The 17,081-nt window shown below is 41.8% G+C and overlaps 2 protein-coding genes across 3 annotated transcripts in view; both read right to left on the reverse strand.

The window, feature by feature from the left end:
* pfas (phosphoribosylformylglycinamidine synthase) overlaps positions 1–10,987 on the reverse strand; it is a 16,643-nt gene extending 5,656 nt beyond the window's left edge. The window contains exons 1-20 of the mRNA XM_014333846.2: positions 10,779–10,987; positions 8,817–8,939; positions 8,515–8,650; positions 7,516–7,621; positions 7,160–7,358; positions 4,625–4,730; positions 4,388–4,528; positions 4,178–4,302; positions 3,962–4,090; positions 2,794–2,931; positions 2,444–2,572; positions 2,271–2,344; positions 2,037–2,193; positions 1,886–1,947; positions 1,616–1,777; positions 1,243–1,479; positions 903–1,133; positions 584–764; positions 419–502; positions 92–247 (exon numbers count right to left, since the gene is read on the reverse strand). Of these exons, the coding sequence (XP_014189332.1) occupies positions 92–247; positions 419–502; positions 584–764; positions 903–1,133; positions 1,243–1,479; positions 1,616–1,777; positions 1,886–1,947; positions 2,037–2,193; positions 2,271–2,344; positions 2,444–2,572; positions 2,794–2,931; positions 3,962–4,090; positions 4,178–4,302; positions 4,388–4,528; positions 4,625–4,730; positions 7,160–7,358; positions 7,516–7,621; positions 8,515–8,650; positions 8,817–8,937 (2,674 nt within the window). The 5' untranslated portion in view covers positions 8,938–8,939; positions 10,779–10,987. The remainder of the gene's footprint in view (positions 1–91; positions 248–418; positions 503–583; positions 765–902; positions 1,134–1,242; positions 1,480–1,615; positions 1,778–1,885; positions 1,948–2,036; positions 2,194–2,270; positions 2,345–2,443; positions 2,573–2,793; positions 2,932–3,961; positions 4,091–4,177; positions 4,303–4,387; positions 4,529–4,624; positions 4,731–7,159; positions 7,359–7,515; positions 7,622–8,514; positions 8,651–8,816; positions 8,940–10,778) is intronic.
* Positions 10,988–11,676: 689 nt separating this feature from the next.
* The window catches only part of LOC102296374 (importin-13), a 30,411-nt gene continuing 25,006 nt past the window's right edge, over positions 11,677–17,081 (reverse strand). Inside the window, exons 19-23 of one of the 2 annotated variants that reach the window (XM_005923197.2) lie at positions 16,581–16,647; positions 16,380–16,438; positions 16,171–16,260; positions 15,845–16,026; positions 11,677–14,840 (exon numbers count right to left, since the gene is read on the reverse strand). In XM_005923197.2, coding sequence (XP_005923259.1) covers positions 14,744–14,840; positions 15,845–16,026; positions 16,171–16,260; positions 16,380–16,438; positions 16,581–16,647 — 495 coding nt within the window. In that variant the 3' untranslated portion in view covers positions 11,677–14,743. Of the gene's footprint in view, positions 14,841–15,844; positions 16,027–16,170; positions 16,261–16,379; positions 16,439–16,580; positions 16,648–17,081 lie in introns of those variants that run through there. The other variant, XR_006054466.1, reaches the window with a different exon arrangement.

Here is a 17,081-nt window from a genome sequence, read left to right on the forward strand (position 1 = left end):
CACACTGAAGAAAACTTTGCTCCCAGTATAATTCGATGCCAACTTTTTCCCCTTTCTGTGGCAGGGAGATGTTTTCCCTGTGCAAACTGACCGTGTATGAGTTTCTGAGTGGTGTTGAAACAGGCTGTCAATAGTTCTGGCTGGTCCAGGTCAGGAGAGCAGTCTCCCAGCTGGCTGTAGCACTGAGCCAGGGCAGAGCCTCCTAGACGATGACGGCCTGGACTGAGAGGAACCCACAACAACACGCCTGCAGACAGAGGACAAAAAGTCAGAGGCAAGCTGTCTGTTACTGAGATCACGATGTGCGTGTGAGTTAGAGAAGCATGAAAATAGAAATAAAAAAACTCTAAGGAAAATTAACTTATTTTTTATGCCATTAAAACACTGACAGATTTGAGTCTTGGTGTGTGCGTTATACCTTTGCCATCTGGATCCTCGAGATCAGGCGTCACAGTAGCAGTGATGTCAGGGCAAACAGCATATGCTGAAATAACAAGAGCACCTGAAAAAGAAGCAGAGCAAAAGCTAAGTTTAGACAGCTCTCACACACACACACACTCACACACACACTCACACAGAGTACCTGGAGCTTTGACCGTCTCTTTTCCAACTCTAGCAGCCATGCTCAGAGAGTCCTTGCCTCCATCGATGGCCACTCCCAGCTGACCCATGACTGCACACATGGCTTGGCAGGCTTCCCACAGGCATGCCCCCTCTCCAGGCAGCTTAGCAGCCCACATCCAGTTACCACTGCACTTCACATCCTGACAAGATTTTAAAAATAATAATAATAATAAAATTCTAATAATTACATCATGCTGGGATTAAAAATACACCTTTTTACATTTTTGCATATCTGCGATATATTAATTAAGCTTGTTTGTTTCTGCATATTTACTCACCTTTAGTTCTGTTACGCTTGCAAACACCAGATTGGTCAGAGCCTCACCCACAGCCATGCGAGCCCCTGCTGCAGGACACACCAGCCCTTTAATTGGCTGCTCCCCAATGGCTGTTGCTGCTCCTCCTAGGCTGAAAGGTGATAGAGCAACAACAGCCACATCGGCCAATGGGGTGTGAAGAGGGCCGACACACTGTTGCTGGGCAACCAACCCAGTCACAGACCGGTCCACCTGATGGAGGGAGAGAGAGACAACAGGGAGAATCAGTGTCTGCACAAGTTATTTCTAAAAACAAGAGACTGTAAGACGGGTATATACACACACACACACACACACACACCTTGTTGGTCAGGTAGCGTTTGGACGCCACAGCAGGCAAACGTAAAACTCTGTGCAGAGCATCTTTGACAGTCAGCCCAGCAGGAAGACTCAGTGTTTGATGATTCAGGGCCAGTGACTCCATCTTAAACTCCTTCTGCGGCATTTTTCCCAGAACCCACTCCAGCTGCAAGTTCACAGGACAACGCCCGCTGTCTGCCTCATCGCCACTTCCTCCCTCGTCACGGACCAGCACAATCTGAGTGAGAAATCAGTAATTCACTGAGCGTGGATTTACTCAGTGAGACACTTGTGGCATTATGACCTAGCCAACAAGGTGAAATGACCGGTATGATAGATGTGCATTTATCGACTCGAGCCAGTCTAAAACGTGCCTTGCCGTCTCCTGTGATGTTTCCCACAAAGTCAACAGGACACTTCTCCCTTTGACACACCCTCTCCAGGAAGGACCGATCTGATGGCTGCAGCAGGAGGGCATTGCTCTCCTGATACTCAGCCCCCCAAAGCTCCAGCACACTCAGTGTGGGGTCACCTTTCTACAACACAAAGCATAAAAAAAATCCAGACATTTATCTATTTAAAAGAAAATACAAGAAATGTGTTTTAAAAACACAAACAGAAAGCTGTGTTCATGTGGTGATTACCTTGAATCTACTGCAGTATATCACAGCTCCTGCTGGCTCACTGAGCTCCTTGAGCACATTACCTAAAAAAAGAAATGAGAGTATAGGTTCAATACCTTGGTTTTTCTCTCTTTCTTTATATAACCTCTTAAAGAAGCCACATTTTCCTCACCATTTCCTCCTGCCCCCTGATCATGTATACTGCAGATTGGATTTCCGCCACTTCTTTCCAGGCATGCCCTGAGAGCACGGTTCATCTTTTGCTCCATCTCAGCATCTCCCCTCTGGACAGCACCCAGATCCCTGTCGCTGGAGTTGTCCCCCTGGACCTACAAGTTTACATGTACTTAAATACTGAAAAACATTCACGTCACACGAGGTCATTGAATAATTGTAGTGTCCATACTTGAACAGAAGAGGCTGCTCCTCCTCCTACACCGATCCTGTACACAGGCCCCCCGATCTTCACCACCTCCATTCCTGATGGACAGCAGAGCAGCAGAGAGTCTCTGATCAATGTGTGTAAATATAGCCTCTGAATTGATTAATGTCATTTCACACAGTGTGTTAAAGCATCACCAGGCTCTGGCACTTCTTTCTTCACGTGTAGATCTTCGATAGAACCGAGACCACCACTGAACATGATCGGCTTAATCCACTCCCGTCGCTCCCCATTAGCCAGCCGCATGCCGAAGGAACGAGCAAAGCCTAAAGGAGGGTTATATATTAAAGCAGTGCCAAAATAATTCAATAGTCATTCATAAATTTGTACAGTTATGTTAGAAAATAGGTTACAGATTTAAAGATGCAATGTTTTTGGGAAGCAGTCTGAGGAAAAGAGACAAAATGAATTTTCTGCAACAACAGAGATAGTATTGGATTTGCATTCTTGCTTAAACTTATGTGTTTAGTGTGTACGGTCGTCCTACCTGAGAGGACAGGTTCTCCAAACTTGTTGCCGTAGTCCGAAGCTCCATCGCTGGCCTCAATGGCCACCTGCAGAGGAAGGGCAAAGGTGGAGGGATACTCCCATCCCTCTCCTTTACACTCCCATGGGAGATCATATCCTACAGATGGAAAGACATGTTGACTCAAGGTCAGTTTCTGTGCAGCACAGTCCAACCATGTTTTCTGATACCTTATTAACAAAAATGCATCTATTTTACGTTTGGCATGTTGTGCCTCAGGGTTTCATTATTAGACCATTATCCATTTTCTGTACAGATGCCAAGTGTGTGGCAAATCATTCAAGACTTTCAGATTCTTTTTAACTGTTATCCAGATGACATCTAGGTTTATCTAAATGCATGTGGTCAAATTCTTCAATTTTACCTTTAAAAGAGAAAATTATTATACTTTAATGAAACCACCTTTTTACTTTCCTCAACTGGCAATTCACTGATCAACATCAACTTCTAACCAAAACCATTTTAGCATCCTCACATGGTGCCAAAATGACTCATCGATAAAAACTATATTTAGGTATTTAAAACTTGTGTGAAGTGAAGACTTGTGATATATTATAATAACGCTAATATGTGGAGTTTAATTTGTTGTCCTGTAGGTTTTAAAGCAGCGTTCCTCAATCCCCGGGCCGGTCCATGAGTCGTTTGGTACCGGGGCGCGAGAGTTGACGCTCGGGTGTGAAATTTATGATTTTCAGGGTTTTTATCGTCAACTCCGTTTCCTTGGGTCTTTTCCCGTGTTGTAGTTGTGCGTCTTATTTTGAAAGAAATATTTACATGTTACCATAGCAACCCGAGAGCATTAAGGGGGAGAGAGGAGGACGTTACTCTCAATGTTGTTGCTGCATTTCAGGAGGACGCTGCTACTAAAGTTAGACAGTGAATTCGCGTTTAGTATTTACAAAACACAGTTTTTTGTCCTAGTTGTATCATTTTATTTTTATTTTATTTATCTGCGACACCTTAAAGGCCGGTCCGTGAAAATATTGTCTGACATTAAACCGGTCCGTGGCGCAACAAAGGTTGGGGACAGCTGTTTTAAAGCTTGCCCTTAAATAGTAGATAAGATAACCTTTATTAGTCCCACACGTGGGAAATTTGTTAGATGCATTAGATGCATAGAGTCTTGGACCTGGTATGTGCAGGTTCCCGAAGCAGTATCCTGCAGTGCCAGCAATGACGTGGCCTCCTCGTCCGGCACTCTGGACATCTCTGATACGACCACCAGTCCCTGTTGTTGCCCCGCTGAACGGTGATACACCTAAAATGTCCATCCAGCTCACGATTAATCTCAGGTAAAAACAGAAACTTGCATTTTAAATAAGTACAAAACTTTTTGCGCCCTAACCAGTCGGGAAGTTGTGCGTCTCTGCTGTGAAGATGACATGTCTTAGTGAGCGCCGAGTCTCATACGGGCTCGCTTGGGATGGGTCTTTTGGGTAAATGAACTCAAGCTCCATGCCTTTGATGCCACTGAACACACACAGAAAATTTACAGTGAGCCAAAATAGACAGACACGCTCACGAGTGTGCTCGCCCCTGCTGTCGCCACTACTACCTGCTGTTGTCGCAGAACTTGATGACGTTGTTCTGGTTGCTGTGCCGCTGCGTGTCCATTATGAGGCTGAAAAGAGTCTCCTTCTGCTCCTTCCCGTCGATCACCATCCGCCCCCGGAAGAACCAGTGACGACTGTGCTCACTGGGAAGGACAAAGAAAGCCTTGCAGCGTATAAATACCAAAAACACACAACACACAGAGCAGTCCCGCCAATCTGTTCACTGCAGACGGCCCCACCTATTGGACTGGGCCAGGTCAAAACATTCCACACTGGTGGGGTTCCTTTCAATCCTCTGGAACATCGATGTGTAGTAGTCCAGATCCCAGGAGTCAAAGGCCAAGCCTGCACCAACCACAAAAGTGCATACATAAAGTTCCTCAATACTGAAAAAAAACAACCACAGAGCACTGAGTAGTTTCCATCCATTTACTATCGATTCAAAACGTGCTCTTCTAAAAAGGTGCACAGTGCTTCGGTCAGCATTTCTTCCCCTGAATTGTTCTCTATATATAAACTTGGAAAAATATCACTTAACCCTCGGGCGAAACAAAAATCAATCGACACACTCCCATGCATTCAAACATGCTTCAAAACACAAGAAAGCCGACAACTCTGAGATGGTTTTGGCTCGTTTACACATAAATTTGATCACTTCCACTGCACTTAAACTTAAGCAGTACTTAGCACGAACACATTACAATTAGTATTCCAAGGATCCACACTGCATAACAAACTTGTGTCCCATCTATTAAACACCAAAACACTGAGTGTAAAATTCATTTCATAAGGATTCAAAGCAGCTGTAGTCAGAACAAATTCCACATATACCTCTTTTTAATTATCTCCTCAATTCACCAGCCGAGCATGGCAGCGCCCACAAAGTACGTGCACTGAAATGATTCTCATTTCTTTGAGCTGCTTGTGAATGTTAATGAAGCTGAGCGAATAAGCAGAGCATGAACATAAGAACGCACGCCACGTTCTGTCGCTGTGGCTGGTGTCAGCCTGAAACCTGTTCACATTATTAGGAGGAAATAATCACTCAGCGTGCAGACACATGAAATGTTTTACAGTTCTGGGTCATTACACAGAAAATCGCCGTTACGCACAGATGACAGAACTGACTTGTTCGTATGGCTGCAAAAAGTATTTTTACTGTGGGCCGTAACTGCAATCTTAATCATTTTGGTAAGTCAGAAATCATGAGCTTGTTTTTGCAGGAGATTTCCTTGAACTTTAAATATTATTTAAAGGAAAAATTAGGGAGTTTGAAGAGGACACAAGGTCGTCTGGTCAAACAATTGCAACTGGCTGTTTCTGTCAGCCTACAGCTTTCACCGCAGTGTGACTGCAGCTCCAGGTCGGCGAATAGAAGATCATGTTACAACGGGCTCATAAACCCGAAGGAGAGACACCGAGTGCGATATACTGGAGCGCTTTAGCTTCAAAGCTAAAACGGGAATTTTAAAATTGACTCTAAAGCTAACAGAGAGTGAATAAAGATGCAGACATCTCTTCTTGGAAACAGTTAAAAGATGTGCAGCTGCATTTCGGACAGACTGCAATGGATTTTAAAGATGGTTAGTTAAGAGCGGTAAATAGCAATAATTTAAGTAAGAAAATATAAAACCAAGAACGACTTAGAAACGACACACCTTAACTTAGCAATGATCCTTAAATAAAATCAGCGTCACTAGGGAAACAAAAATGATTTTAAAGTGTGATTAACCGCTGCATCCAACTTTTTCTAGGAAAATAACTTAACTGCTTTTATTATCTTATACAGTAATGTCTCAGGCCACTTCTAATTTATTTGCATGTTAATGTTAATATAGTATATAAGACAAAAATAGAGTCGGTACGGTTATAAAACCGATGACAAGATGATCTCACGGTGTTCAGTGATGCTGAGGTCAGGGCTCCGGGAAGGCCCGTCCATGACTGACAGTGTTTTCTGCTTTTACTCCATTTCAGATGCCATTCACCTTTTTTTTTTTTTTTAGGTCTGCCAATAAGTCATTTGTTCTCCAGTTTACTAAATTTTTTTAAGGACAAACTACACACCATGCTGAGATACGCCAAATTTTTAGTTAATAGCTCATTAAGAATCACCTCGTGGGTACAAAAATACCATTTTATGCCTGTAAAACTGGGATTTTATGACATACTGCCTGTAACTAAGCGCTTAAAGATAAAAAATAAAATAATATGTTGTAAGTTTTTTGCCATGTGTGGACTAAGCACTGGTTCAGTCCCTTGTTTTCTGTGTGTTACAAATCTTAACAAACTAACTAACAAAGAAAATCAGGTCAGGTACAAGGACTAAAAACCTTTAGTCAACCAGAAACAAACAAAACAAAAATCTTGGCTTCAAATATCACTCAGATCAGTTTATTCAGTCCTTCAATCGACTGAGCCTTTATCTCTTTAGGGTTTTACATTAGACACACACATGCACGTGCAAGATAATCAGCAGCATCACTGCCGTCCTGTGACTTCAACCAGCTAAGTAATAATGTCATGCATCATGTGACGTTATTAGCAGTGTACTCACAGACCACTGTAAGACTGAGAAGCAGCATAAAGGAAGAGCAGACAAATAGAAGAGAGAGGCAGGTCACAGTTCATTAAATGCAATAAAAGACTGATTGAGGAAAGTAAAAGCAGAGATTAAAAGAGGATGAAGCTCAATAATGCTCCATTAATTAAGAGAGCCCCAGTAAGGAAACTCTATTAAAGTGTAAAAAAATATAAAATGAATAAATTCTCACCCAGCTCATCGTTAGCGCTCTCCAAGGCTGCGCGACCCTTCCCCAGGATGTCCACGTCGAACACCGCCTGAGGTTCTGTTTCCACAGTGAAGGAGGTGATGGGGTGTTGATAGATGCACTCCGTCATGCTGTCATACAGACACTCAATCAGCTTCTTTACATCTCCACTGATTTCACTCACACTCTGCTCCGTCTTGGGCTGAAGCAGAGACAGTTCACATTAGACCCAGAAAGTAAAGTCGCGAAAGAAAAAGAAAAGTATGTATATATATGCGTAGATTTTTCTGTGTGTGTGTGTGTGTGTGTGTGTGTGTGTGTGTGTGTGTGTGTGTGTGTGTGTGTGTGTGTGTTCACACCTTGATGAGAAACCTGCGCGACAGCTCAACTCGGGTGACATTAGTGAGACCGGCACTCTGGCAGATGGACACAGCGTTAGTGGACCAGGCAGTGGAGAAGTTCAACCTGAAAATATAACATAAAAGACTTTTTTATAATGTAGACTTTCTCTCATATGAACGATTTAAAAGAATTATTTTAATTAAAACTGTACCATATGTTTCCCTATTTACTTTTAAGTCAGGCTCGCCTACAGTCTGCTCAGCACTTTTAAAGATTTCCATATTACTTACCCTTAGTCACAGTGAACACCTGCCTAACATTGTTCAGTACAGACGGTATTTATTTTAATGTATGCTACAGGAAGTCACAAACGTCTTGGCCAGAACCCTCACGGCCTGGCTTGTTTGCAGTTTACCAGTTTGACTTCTTTGTTTCCTATATTTCATAACCTTAAGTTCTCATTTCACTAACTGGAATCTTATTTATACAGAATGACAATGTCTAAGGCAGGAGGGAAAAAAAGAAAGAAAAAAAGTTGGGGTATATGTGGTCAAAGAATAGAGTACAAATAGAAATGCACAATGTACCGCCAACTGCCAAGAAAACAAACATACAGCACCAGGAACACAAACATTTGAAAATGCACAGGTACAGATTTGTATCTTTCTTCCAGCTCCACCTTCTTGCAGCTCGTAATCGCGACCTGCTGCCTAGGACTGCGATATCTGTGGATCTCAAAAAAGAACAAGGACTAGCAATCCCAGCTGCAATCCAAAAACAGTGGAGGTGGATGTCGGATCCTCGCTGGTAAAGCAGCTGATTGCTACCTAGCCAGGACCTCATCAAGTCAGGATTCACAGGGAAAGGCCAGGGCTAGCTGCTTGGCAGTGACTGAACTTTCGAAATAAGAGCAGGGATTGCCTGGTAAAGCAACTGCAGATGGCATCTGTGTGTTTTGTGCTAAGCAAAAAGACTGAGATGCAAATGAATTCTCTCTAAAAACCAGGCAGCAGTACCTGGGCCCGATCTCCACCAGTTTCTCCCCACTGCCCTCTGTGAGGTTTGGTTTCTCAGACAGCGGCTCTGCGTGCAGAGGATGACGAAACAACCAGAGTAGAACCCCCTTCTGCTCATCGCTGAGACTCTCGCAGCCTGCAGGAGAAAAATCACAGCAGGACAAAACATTATAAACAGATGTAAATGTGACATTTTAAGTGGTAGACTAGTAAGAAACCTTTAAGGTGAATTCAGTGACTTTAATCCTCATTCTACCCACATCGATAATAATTAGCATCTTCAAGGCCTGTTACACACTCACCTGTCAGTTCCACATTGTAGCACAGCTCGGTCGTGACTAACAGATGTGGGTAGAGCTTTGCTGCCCTTTGTAAGGCCCGACTTTTCAGAGCTTCATTACTGTAGAACCTCACGACAGCCATGACTGATGAAGAGATACACAAATCCAGTTTAAAGGCAGAGGGTAGTGCATTAGTCAAATCAATTGTAGAGGGTCAAAGAAGGTGAATTTTAGGGATCATTTGTCAATAGAATTGATTTAGCCTATTACTGACTGCATTTTCTGAAGTAATGAGTCATTAAATCAGAGTCCAAAGTATGAAATTGATGACCAATATTAAGTGTGCCGACCCTAGTCTCCAGATCGATTCAGGTCAAGACAAACCAATAATGAGATAGCAGGCCACTCGTAATACTGCAAAAAGCCTACAACCCATTCCAACACCTCCGCAAGACCTCAGAGAGGCTGTGAAAGCCATCTCTCAGTATAGCAGAGTAATCTATGTTTAGATATGGCAGTTTTCAAAAGCTTTAAGAGCTTTAAATATTTTGATTACAAACCATTACGCTGTAGCAGGATTGGGCTACACTTCATTCTGAACCCAAACAGGAAAAAGAACTGGAGTCCTGCAACATGCTATGGGCCACACAGCGCCCGGATTTCATCATCATGGAGTCAGCGATTTAATGAAGGGATAAAAGAAAGAGGAGGGAGGCTGAATCTGCACATTTTGTGCCAAGGACCTCGAAGGCACACAGAACAGAGAGGATGTTACAAGATAAATTCTCACTCCGACTTAGGCTTTTTCTTAAAGGTCTTTTTTTTTGGATTTTCAGCAAGATTACACAAACTACAGAGGTGAATTTCATTAAATTTGCTACAAAGGTGGAACAGGAGCTAAGAGGAAGAACGCTGGTACAGATCACTTTATTTTGATTTGAAATTCTAAGAATTTACATTAGCAGAAAACGCACTGAAATCTAATTTTCATTTACTGTACATTAAGTTCAAAACAAATAAAAACTATTAATACTGCACGATCTCAATTTATTTGTAGTTTTTAAAAGTTTTCAGTCCACTGTACGTTTGATTCAAAAGGAGAAAAATGTTGCAAATCGTCACAGAAAGCCAACGATATCAGCATGTTGAACATACAACCCAGGGACCACAACAAATTTGAAAGTTGTATTCAAGTCATTAACTATTCCAATTTTTAATTACAAAAAAAAGTTAATCCATTTTTGGTAAAACATCTGGAAAATGTCTAGATCCAACTCAAGTTGTTTGAATTATAAACATGTATAACACTTTTGCAAGGTTAGAAAACCAACACGTGAAGGTTTTCTTTGATCTGTACTCTACATGTATTGACACATGTGCAGAGAATAAGTTTTTTTCCTCCACATAAGAAATTCCGGGCTCCCCTAAAGAAAAATGAGCAGTACCCTAGCACTCATTAAAAATATTCTAATTAAAAAATAATTCATGTCATCAGATTTTCAAGAGATAAGAGATGTTTGTCATGAACACTTATGATTTCATGGTTTCAAAAGTATTTATTCATTTCCTTATATATATTTGCTGTGGCTCAGGTGAACATTCTATTAAACTTCCTTAATTTTACACTTAAAAAAACCTACATTACAATAATAAATGCAGAACTATGTCCAATATAAAAATCACACACACAATCCTGATCCTGATAAATGGCCCACTGATTGCAGGTCACACACTGCACGGTCAGGAGTTTTCTGTTAGTGTTTAACACGCTACAAACTGCAACCCCCTTCAACATAAACACACACACACACACACCTCTGTGTCAACTGACTGAAACACAACGACGACACATTATAAGGGATACAACTTCTTAATAAGTGACTCGTGTCTAAAAAGAGCTGGGGGAGTTTTCCATGTTTCCTGTGTGGAAGCTAAGCGGCTAAAAGGCAGCAGAGTTAGCAGAAAGCACATTAGCTAACTTACGTGCAGCAGCAGTTACGCTGTCTGGGATCAAACCTGGTCTCTGCTGGAGTCCCGGAGTAACTTCTGCTCCTGCAGGACAGACTGAAAGCGGCTGAGTTAGCTGCGGTCTGCACACTGATTGACTGACTGACTGAATGGATGGAAGGATGGCTGGACCTCTGCACCCACGTGTGAGCCACTCAAACTGCAAGACGCATGCGCAAGTGGGTGTCGTAGCAAAGAGTGATTTATAGTATTTGCTCAGTGATGATCCCCAGTATTTAAACTGTGGTAAATTACTTTTGGGCTTATAATCTGTCAATTTTATCCCATATTTCAGCCATATTTCTTATGAATGGTATCAACTACTTTTGAGCAACAGTGAACTTTCCTGTCACAAGTTAGAAGCTGGAATCTGTTTGTTTTTGTTTTGTTTTGGCAATTTCTATTTATCCTTTATTTATTCTGTGAAAGTCTCATTGCCATTAAAAATGCCTTTTTCAATCGAGTTCTGGCCAAACAGGACCAGAAATTGCACAACAGTCCTATAAAGATATTTTAAGTGGGCAAAAGGGACAAAAGGAGGATAATGCTTTCAAAACAGGTTATTTCTTTATTTTATATAAATCCTCTTTGTAAATCCTGTTGATGGCAGTCTGTTTATCATTATCAGCAAACATACTAGAAGTTTCGGTGATGTCAGTGAATTTTGGGAGGCTTTGAACTTTTAATGTGAAAATTGCCAACAGGGAAGCAACTTGTAAATTATTTTGTACTTTTCCTTTTAAAATTTCTAAAACACGTGAAAATAATCTTTTTCTTTAAAATGACTCAGAACAAGCTGAAATTAATAGAACTGGGGGGGGGGGGCATGTCATTTAGATCTTCATGCTGGAAAACTTTGGGGGTTTACTTTGACTATTAATCTTAGTATTTCTAACATCCTGTCCCGGTGATCCTGAAGAATTGTATACAGCTCAAGGGAGCCAATTACTGTTTTCCTTATTTCTTCTCATATAAACTCACCCTGCACATCTTTCCTGCCTTGGGTCTTTGTGGCAAAAATTCAACAAGGTGCTGAAAAAGTTCCTCAGAGATCTCAGTCCACACTAAGATAGTAAACATCACACAGCTGCTGCAGATCTGGTGACTGTGGAGGCCATCTGAGTACAGAGGACTCACTCTCATGTTCATTTAAATTTTGTGACACCACGAACTAGCCTGCTGGAAGCAGCCATCAGAAGATAGATACAATACTCAGGTCAGCTGTGGCCTTAAAATAATGCTCATTTGGTACTAAGGGGCCCAAAGTGTGCCAAGAAAGTATTGCCCACATCATTACAACACAATCACAAGCCTGATACAAGGCAGGGTAGATCCATGTTTTCATGTTCTTTATGCCAAATTCTGACGCTACCATTCAAATATATGTGCAAATAAACCCTGTAAGCAAAAAGCTGCTGTGGGTGCAGGTAATATAGTCATCTCAGGGACACAATTCATGTTGTGAGTAAAGAAATAGCCCCCAACTGCTGTTTAAACTTGATGTACCAGGTACAGCCAATCAGAAAAGAGTTGGCTCTAACTAAAGGTGACATTAAAGAGAGAGGATAGGATACACTGGGTTTGCACCCAGGAGCAGAATAAGGTAAATAACTACTATTTTGAAATGTGAGTAATACAGTGCTGCTCTGGTGCAGTCCAAAAACAGAAATATGGAGTTGTAAATTCGCATAATAGGCTCACTCTCTCAAGCTATAAAAAAAACAAAGCAATTGAAGACATTTTCTTAGTTGTGTAAAACGTTTTGAAAATTGGAAAATATATGCAGGAGGTTGCAGACATTTTAATGCAAGTGTTGAAGTAAAAGAACAAAAATACTCCCACACACACACACACATAAAAAGTCAAGAGTTGCAGTCTTAGATATATTTAATAAATTAAAGCCAAGGTACAAAAAAAACCAAGTACATTTCATACCTCCCTCCCCTCCACCTACAAGTCGTTCTTTAAACTGTGACAAACATTGTTCATTTCCTCGCCTCAGAGTAAGAGCGAAACACCGACAGGGGATCGGCGTTCAACGTCACAGTTCATATCAGACTCTGAAGCAGAACAGCTCACTCCAAAGCCGATTCATGCCTCGGATCTCACTCCACAAATCACATCTCTACCCTACCTCGCCCCCACCCACCCCCTCCCCACAAAAACACATACATGCTACATGTCTGCAGGCACCGCGGATAAGACAGAAGGATTAGACTGAGATAAAGTTTTATCAGAGACCACAAAGTACATTTCAAATGCTGAGTGTTATTAGGTGTCAGCTGGTCCTGCTGATTCACTAGACAGTGTATTTTACAGCCCTCGCATCACTTCACCAATAATGTCTCAGGCATATTAGATGAGCACAGAATGTCGGTTTCAAAAAAACTTTCTCAGCGGTCTTGCAATTTGTTACTGAACTCTCTAATCCTTCTCGGTCCTCTCCAAGGCAGTGACCCAGGTGGGTAAAAGGATTCTGGGTAGCTTGTTTGCAAGCAGTTCGTTAAGAGCAGTAGTTGGTGTCAATAACAGATAGACGGATGAATCTCAGCAATGATTTTCCACATGAAAAGGAGGTTTAATAGATGGGTGTGGTTGCTGGTGAGCAGCATAGGTGAAATATTTGGCCGTGCATGGTCAGTTTTAATGAAGAGAGTAAGCTGAATAAGAGTGGTATGAAGATACGAATGGATGACTGGGCTCTTTCTTTAAAAAACCGGCAGAAATTATGCATGTGAACTGTAGGTCTGATATAAGTGCACTAAACAAGTGGAAAAAGATATAATCTGTGCAGACACACGCGCACACATTCATGCACAACCTCTCATACATACAGGTATGAACACACGCATACACTCAAATACACATAAGTGTTCAGCAATAACTGTTAATATGCACAAGTTGATTAATATTTTTGCACAATTACAGTGACTAAGCAGTCCACCGTCAGGATTATTATTCCCTCCCAGCAGTCTGTTCCCTTCTTCATTTACATCTTGGGCCGCGTTCTCTACCAGCAACTACAATTTATTTTCCTTTCATTTTGTTACTGTAGGCAGCCCTGCTTCACCTAAGGGACCACTGCATTACCCACTATCTACAAACCTGAGGAGACTGCAATATGACTGGGTGGAATCATATGTACATGAGGTACAGCCCTGTACACAATGGGCAGGGCAAGACTGACCAAGTTAATGTGGTCTTCAGCTTTCTGTCTCCATATAAATCCCATAAAAGGCATTTATTTAAAAACAAAACACAAAAATGAAAGATCCATGATAATTTGGCAAATGCAGAGATCACAAGGGGCATGAGTAGGACTAAATATTATATCGACGTCAGTCTTCCTGCAGAATCCCCCGCCCCTCCCCCTAAGATTGGTCCTTTTCTCCTTTCTTTATAGCAGCAGCAGGACTGAAAACCACTGTCTTAATATATGTGCATACATATACATTTATATAATTAATTTGATTCATTTTGAAAATAATGTTAAGTAGCTACGTACGATACCACTACCATTTCATATGGATGCTAATCACCAGGAAACAATCTAGGAACCACAGGAAGATCTAGAAAGGCAGAACAAGACAGAGAGAAAAGGAGATGTGTGGCAGCACTTCTCCTCAAAGCTTGACTTAACAAAAGACCTTTAAGTAAGAGAAGAGAGGCAAGTGGGCGAGAGAAACAATCAAGGTTATAACAAAAAAAGAAAAAAGAAATCATGGCCTCTCTAGAGCCATGGATTTAATGTTTGTCCATTAATCCAATGGCGCGTCTGCACTGGAATGGTTTCATGTCTTGTTCTGCAGCGGGTTCGGTTACATTACAATCATTTCATGATATCTTCGCTGAAGGGGTTCAAGAGAACTGTGTAGTTGTGGCATCCAGCTGTTTTGCACTGAAGACAGGTCATGGTTAGGTAAAAGTTCAAGGGTAGAGTTTCAGTACTCAGCGGCGTACTCTGTACCATGGAGACCTCTGCACAGTAGCGTAAACTCCTTCACTATATCCTTCACCCTCCTCTTGTTCACTCGCTCTCTGTTTAACAATAGAGAAGAAAAGAAGGCAGAAAAGAAACAATTATAAAGTATATGTAAATTGCTCCTTGGGCTGCTTCCTTCTTTGTGTGCAAACATGTGTTTAAAGCATAATCAGTAAAGTCTCATATTTTACAAACATTTGTCTCCAAACTTAGAGCAGAACTCTGGTTTGTTTTCCCCCTTGGTGCCGTTCCTTTGTGTAGCTGTGACACAGTAATCGCGCTCGGGTGCAGACAAAAACAACCGCACTGAGACACTTTGGAGGAGGTAGTTTTGTGTGGTTCGTGTATGGTGTGAATGTGATTTGACCTCAATCTGAACAAACTACCAGGAGTAAATTTCCAGTTTGAGCAAAAAACGCATGTATGCCGTGTATTCTGGGAAGTAACAAGGTCCAATATACGTGCTGTGGTCTGTACGGGCTAGCAACTGCGAACTTAACTTAAATCTCCAACAGTTCAGAACACAGCATCCGTATTTACTGTTGTTGCTCACACTCCAGACATATCTAGCCAATGATCATACTGAACAGTCTCGTGTGGTTTGTAGTGACAAATTATCACAGTGAACACGTTATAAGTTTACAAACTCATCAACAGATTAGGACCAGAGTAAATGAACAACAGATGTGACAATGCCTCAAGTAATGGTAATTTAATGGTCGGGCATGGCACAGCAATAAGCATTTCACCTCATGTCATACTGTGTATGGATATGTTATGTGACAAAAAAAATTTGAATTTTACTTGAAATTTGAAGTATGGCACCTCTTGTTTCTGGAATAATCTACAGAAGGACCTGAAACTGTCAGAGTTGGTGGTGATGCAGAACAGTCCTCTTGGTCAATGTGATGTTACTTGTTCTTAAAGTGTTATCGCATATGATGTGAGTCTCACACTCCCTCGATTTTACTGTGTGTTTCTGTATTTGTTTCATATGTTAAATCTCAGTGAGACCAAATAAAAGGATGACATTATGGATGTGTGTGTCCAGTGGTGTTACCTGAGTATCTGGTGTGAAAAGTTATCTTTCTGCTCAGCTGTGATCCGTGATGATGGGAATCCTGGAGGTTGCAGCGCCTCTTTCAACCACACGGCAAGAAGAGAGAAGCAGTGCTTGTTCAGACAAAACAGCACATCTGCAAACTGGTCCATCAGACTCCGAGACGCCCCACCTCCAATGCCCTGGGGAGAGCAGAGGAGGTAAATTACATCAGGGACTTAATTGCAGTAAATGAGGAAGAAGAGTTTGGAGTGTAATAACACAGCAAACTGCAGGATCACTGAAATGATGAAACATTTCTGTGGTGTGAATGTGGTGCTTCTCACCTCCAGAACGGCCTGTACCAACAGCTTGCCGTCCTCCTGCACCACTCTGGCTAATGGAGGCACGTCTGAGCAGTGGGGTAATAGTTCAGTCTAAGACAGGAACACAGAGAGAATCATCAAATTTAAAGACAAATGACTCACTTCTGAACACACTCGTATGGTTTAAGCTGTGTGTGTGTGTGTGTGTGTGTGTGTGTGTGTGCACTTACAAAGAACAAGCACGTTGACTTGACAGTCGGAGCCTCAGGAAATTTGAGTGACAGAACTCCTAGAAGTGGGAGACAGAAACTACTGAAGGCTGGTGTCCAACATTTACAATTTGTACTTTGTACTGACAAGCACACATTCACAGAAACTGTAGCAAAACACACAACAGTGTGTATGGTTGTCTAAATCATGTGCAAACTTACCGCAGTGGAACACTGCTTTCACGTCGAGGCTCTCAGACAAGAACAAATCGGGCTTCCGTTTGAGGGCCTAAAAGCAGATAAAGGAATTAAACAGAGTATGTTTTTGTCGGCCCGACCCAATCGGTACTGCTTCACCACATTCCACTGCATAAGATCCTTCAAATGTCTGGTATCAACAATACCCGCTAAGCCTGGTAGTCAGGTCTGACAGCAACACGGGCAAGGAGCCAGATCTGCCTACCAGGCTGCAATACTCTCTCTCCGTCTGTTTCTCTCCGACTATATGCAAACTCATACAGAGATCCTCCAATGCAGAAGTCGGCAGGTGTAACAAACAAATTGCACAAAATCAAACTTTGAAATCATTTGAAAACTTAAGTCAAACTAAAAGCAATGGTGGTTTTGGGCTCGTTTCTTGAACTCAATTGTATTCCAAACATTACATTCCTTGTTTTTGGTTGACTGGATTGAATATGCAACAGAAGTGTGTAAGTAATTAAC

This window comes from Haplochromis burtoni, unplaced genomic scaffold (genome assembly GCF_018398535.1).
Source record: "Haplochromis burtoni strain Fernald_Lab_line unplaced genomic scaffold, NCSU_Asbu1 Contig_65, whole genome shotgun sequence".
Lineage (NCBI taxonomy): Eukaryota > Metazoa > Chordata > Actinopteri > Cichliformes > Cichlidae > Haplochromis > Haplochromis burtoni.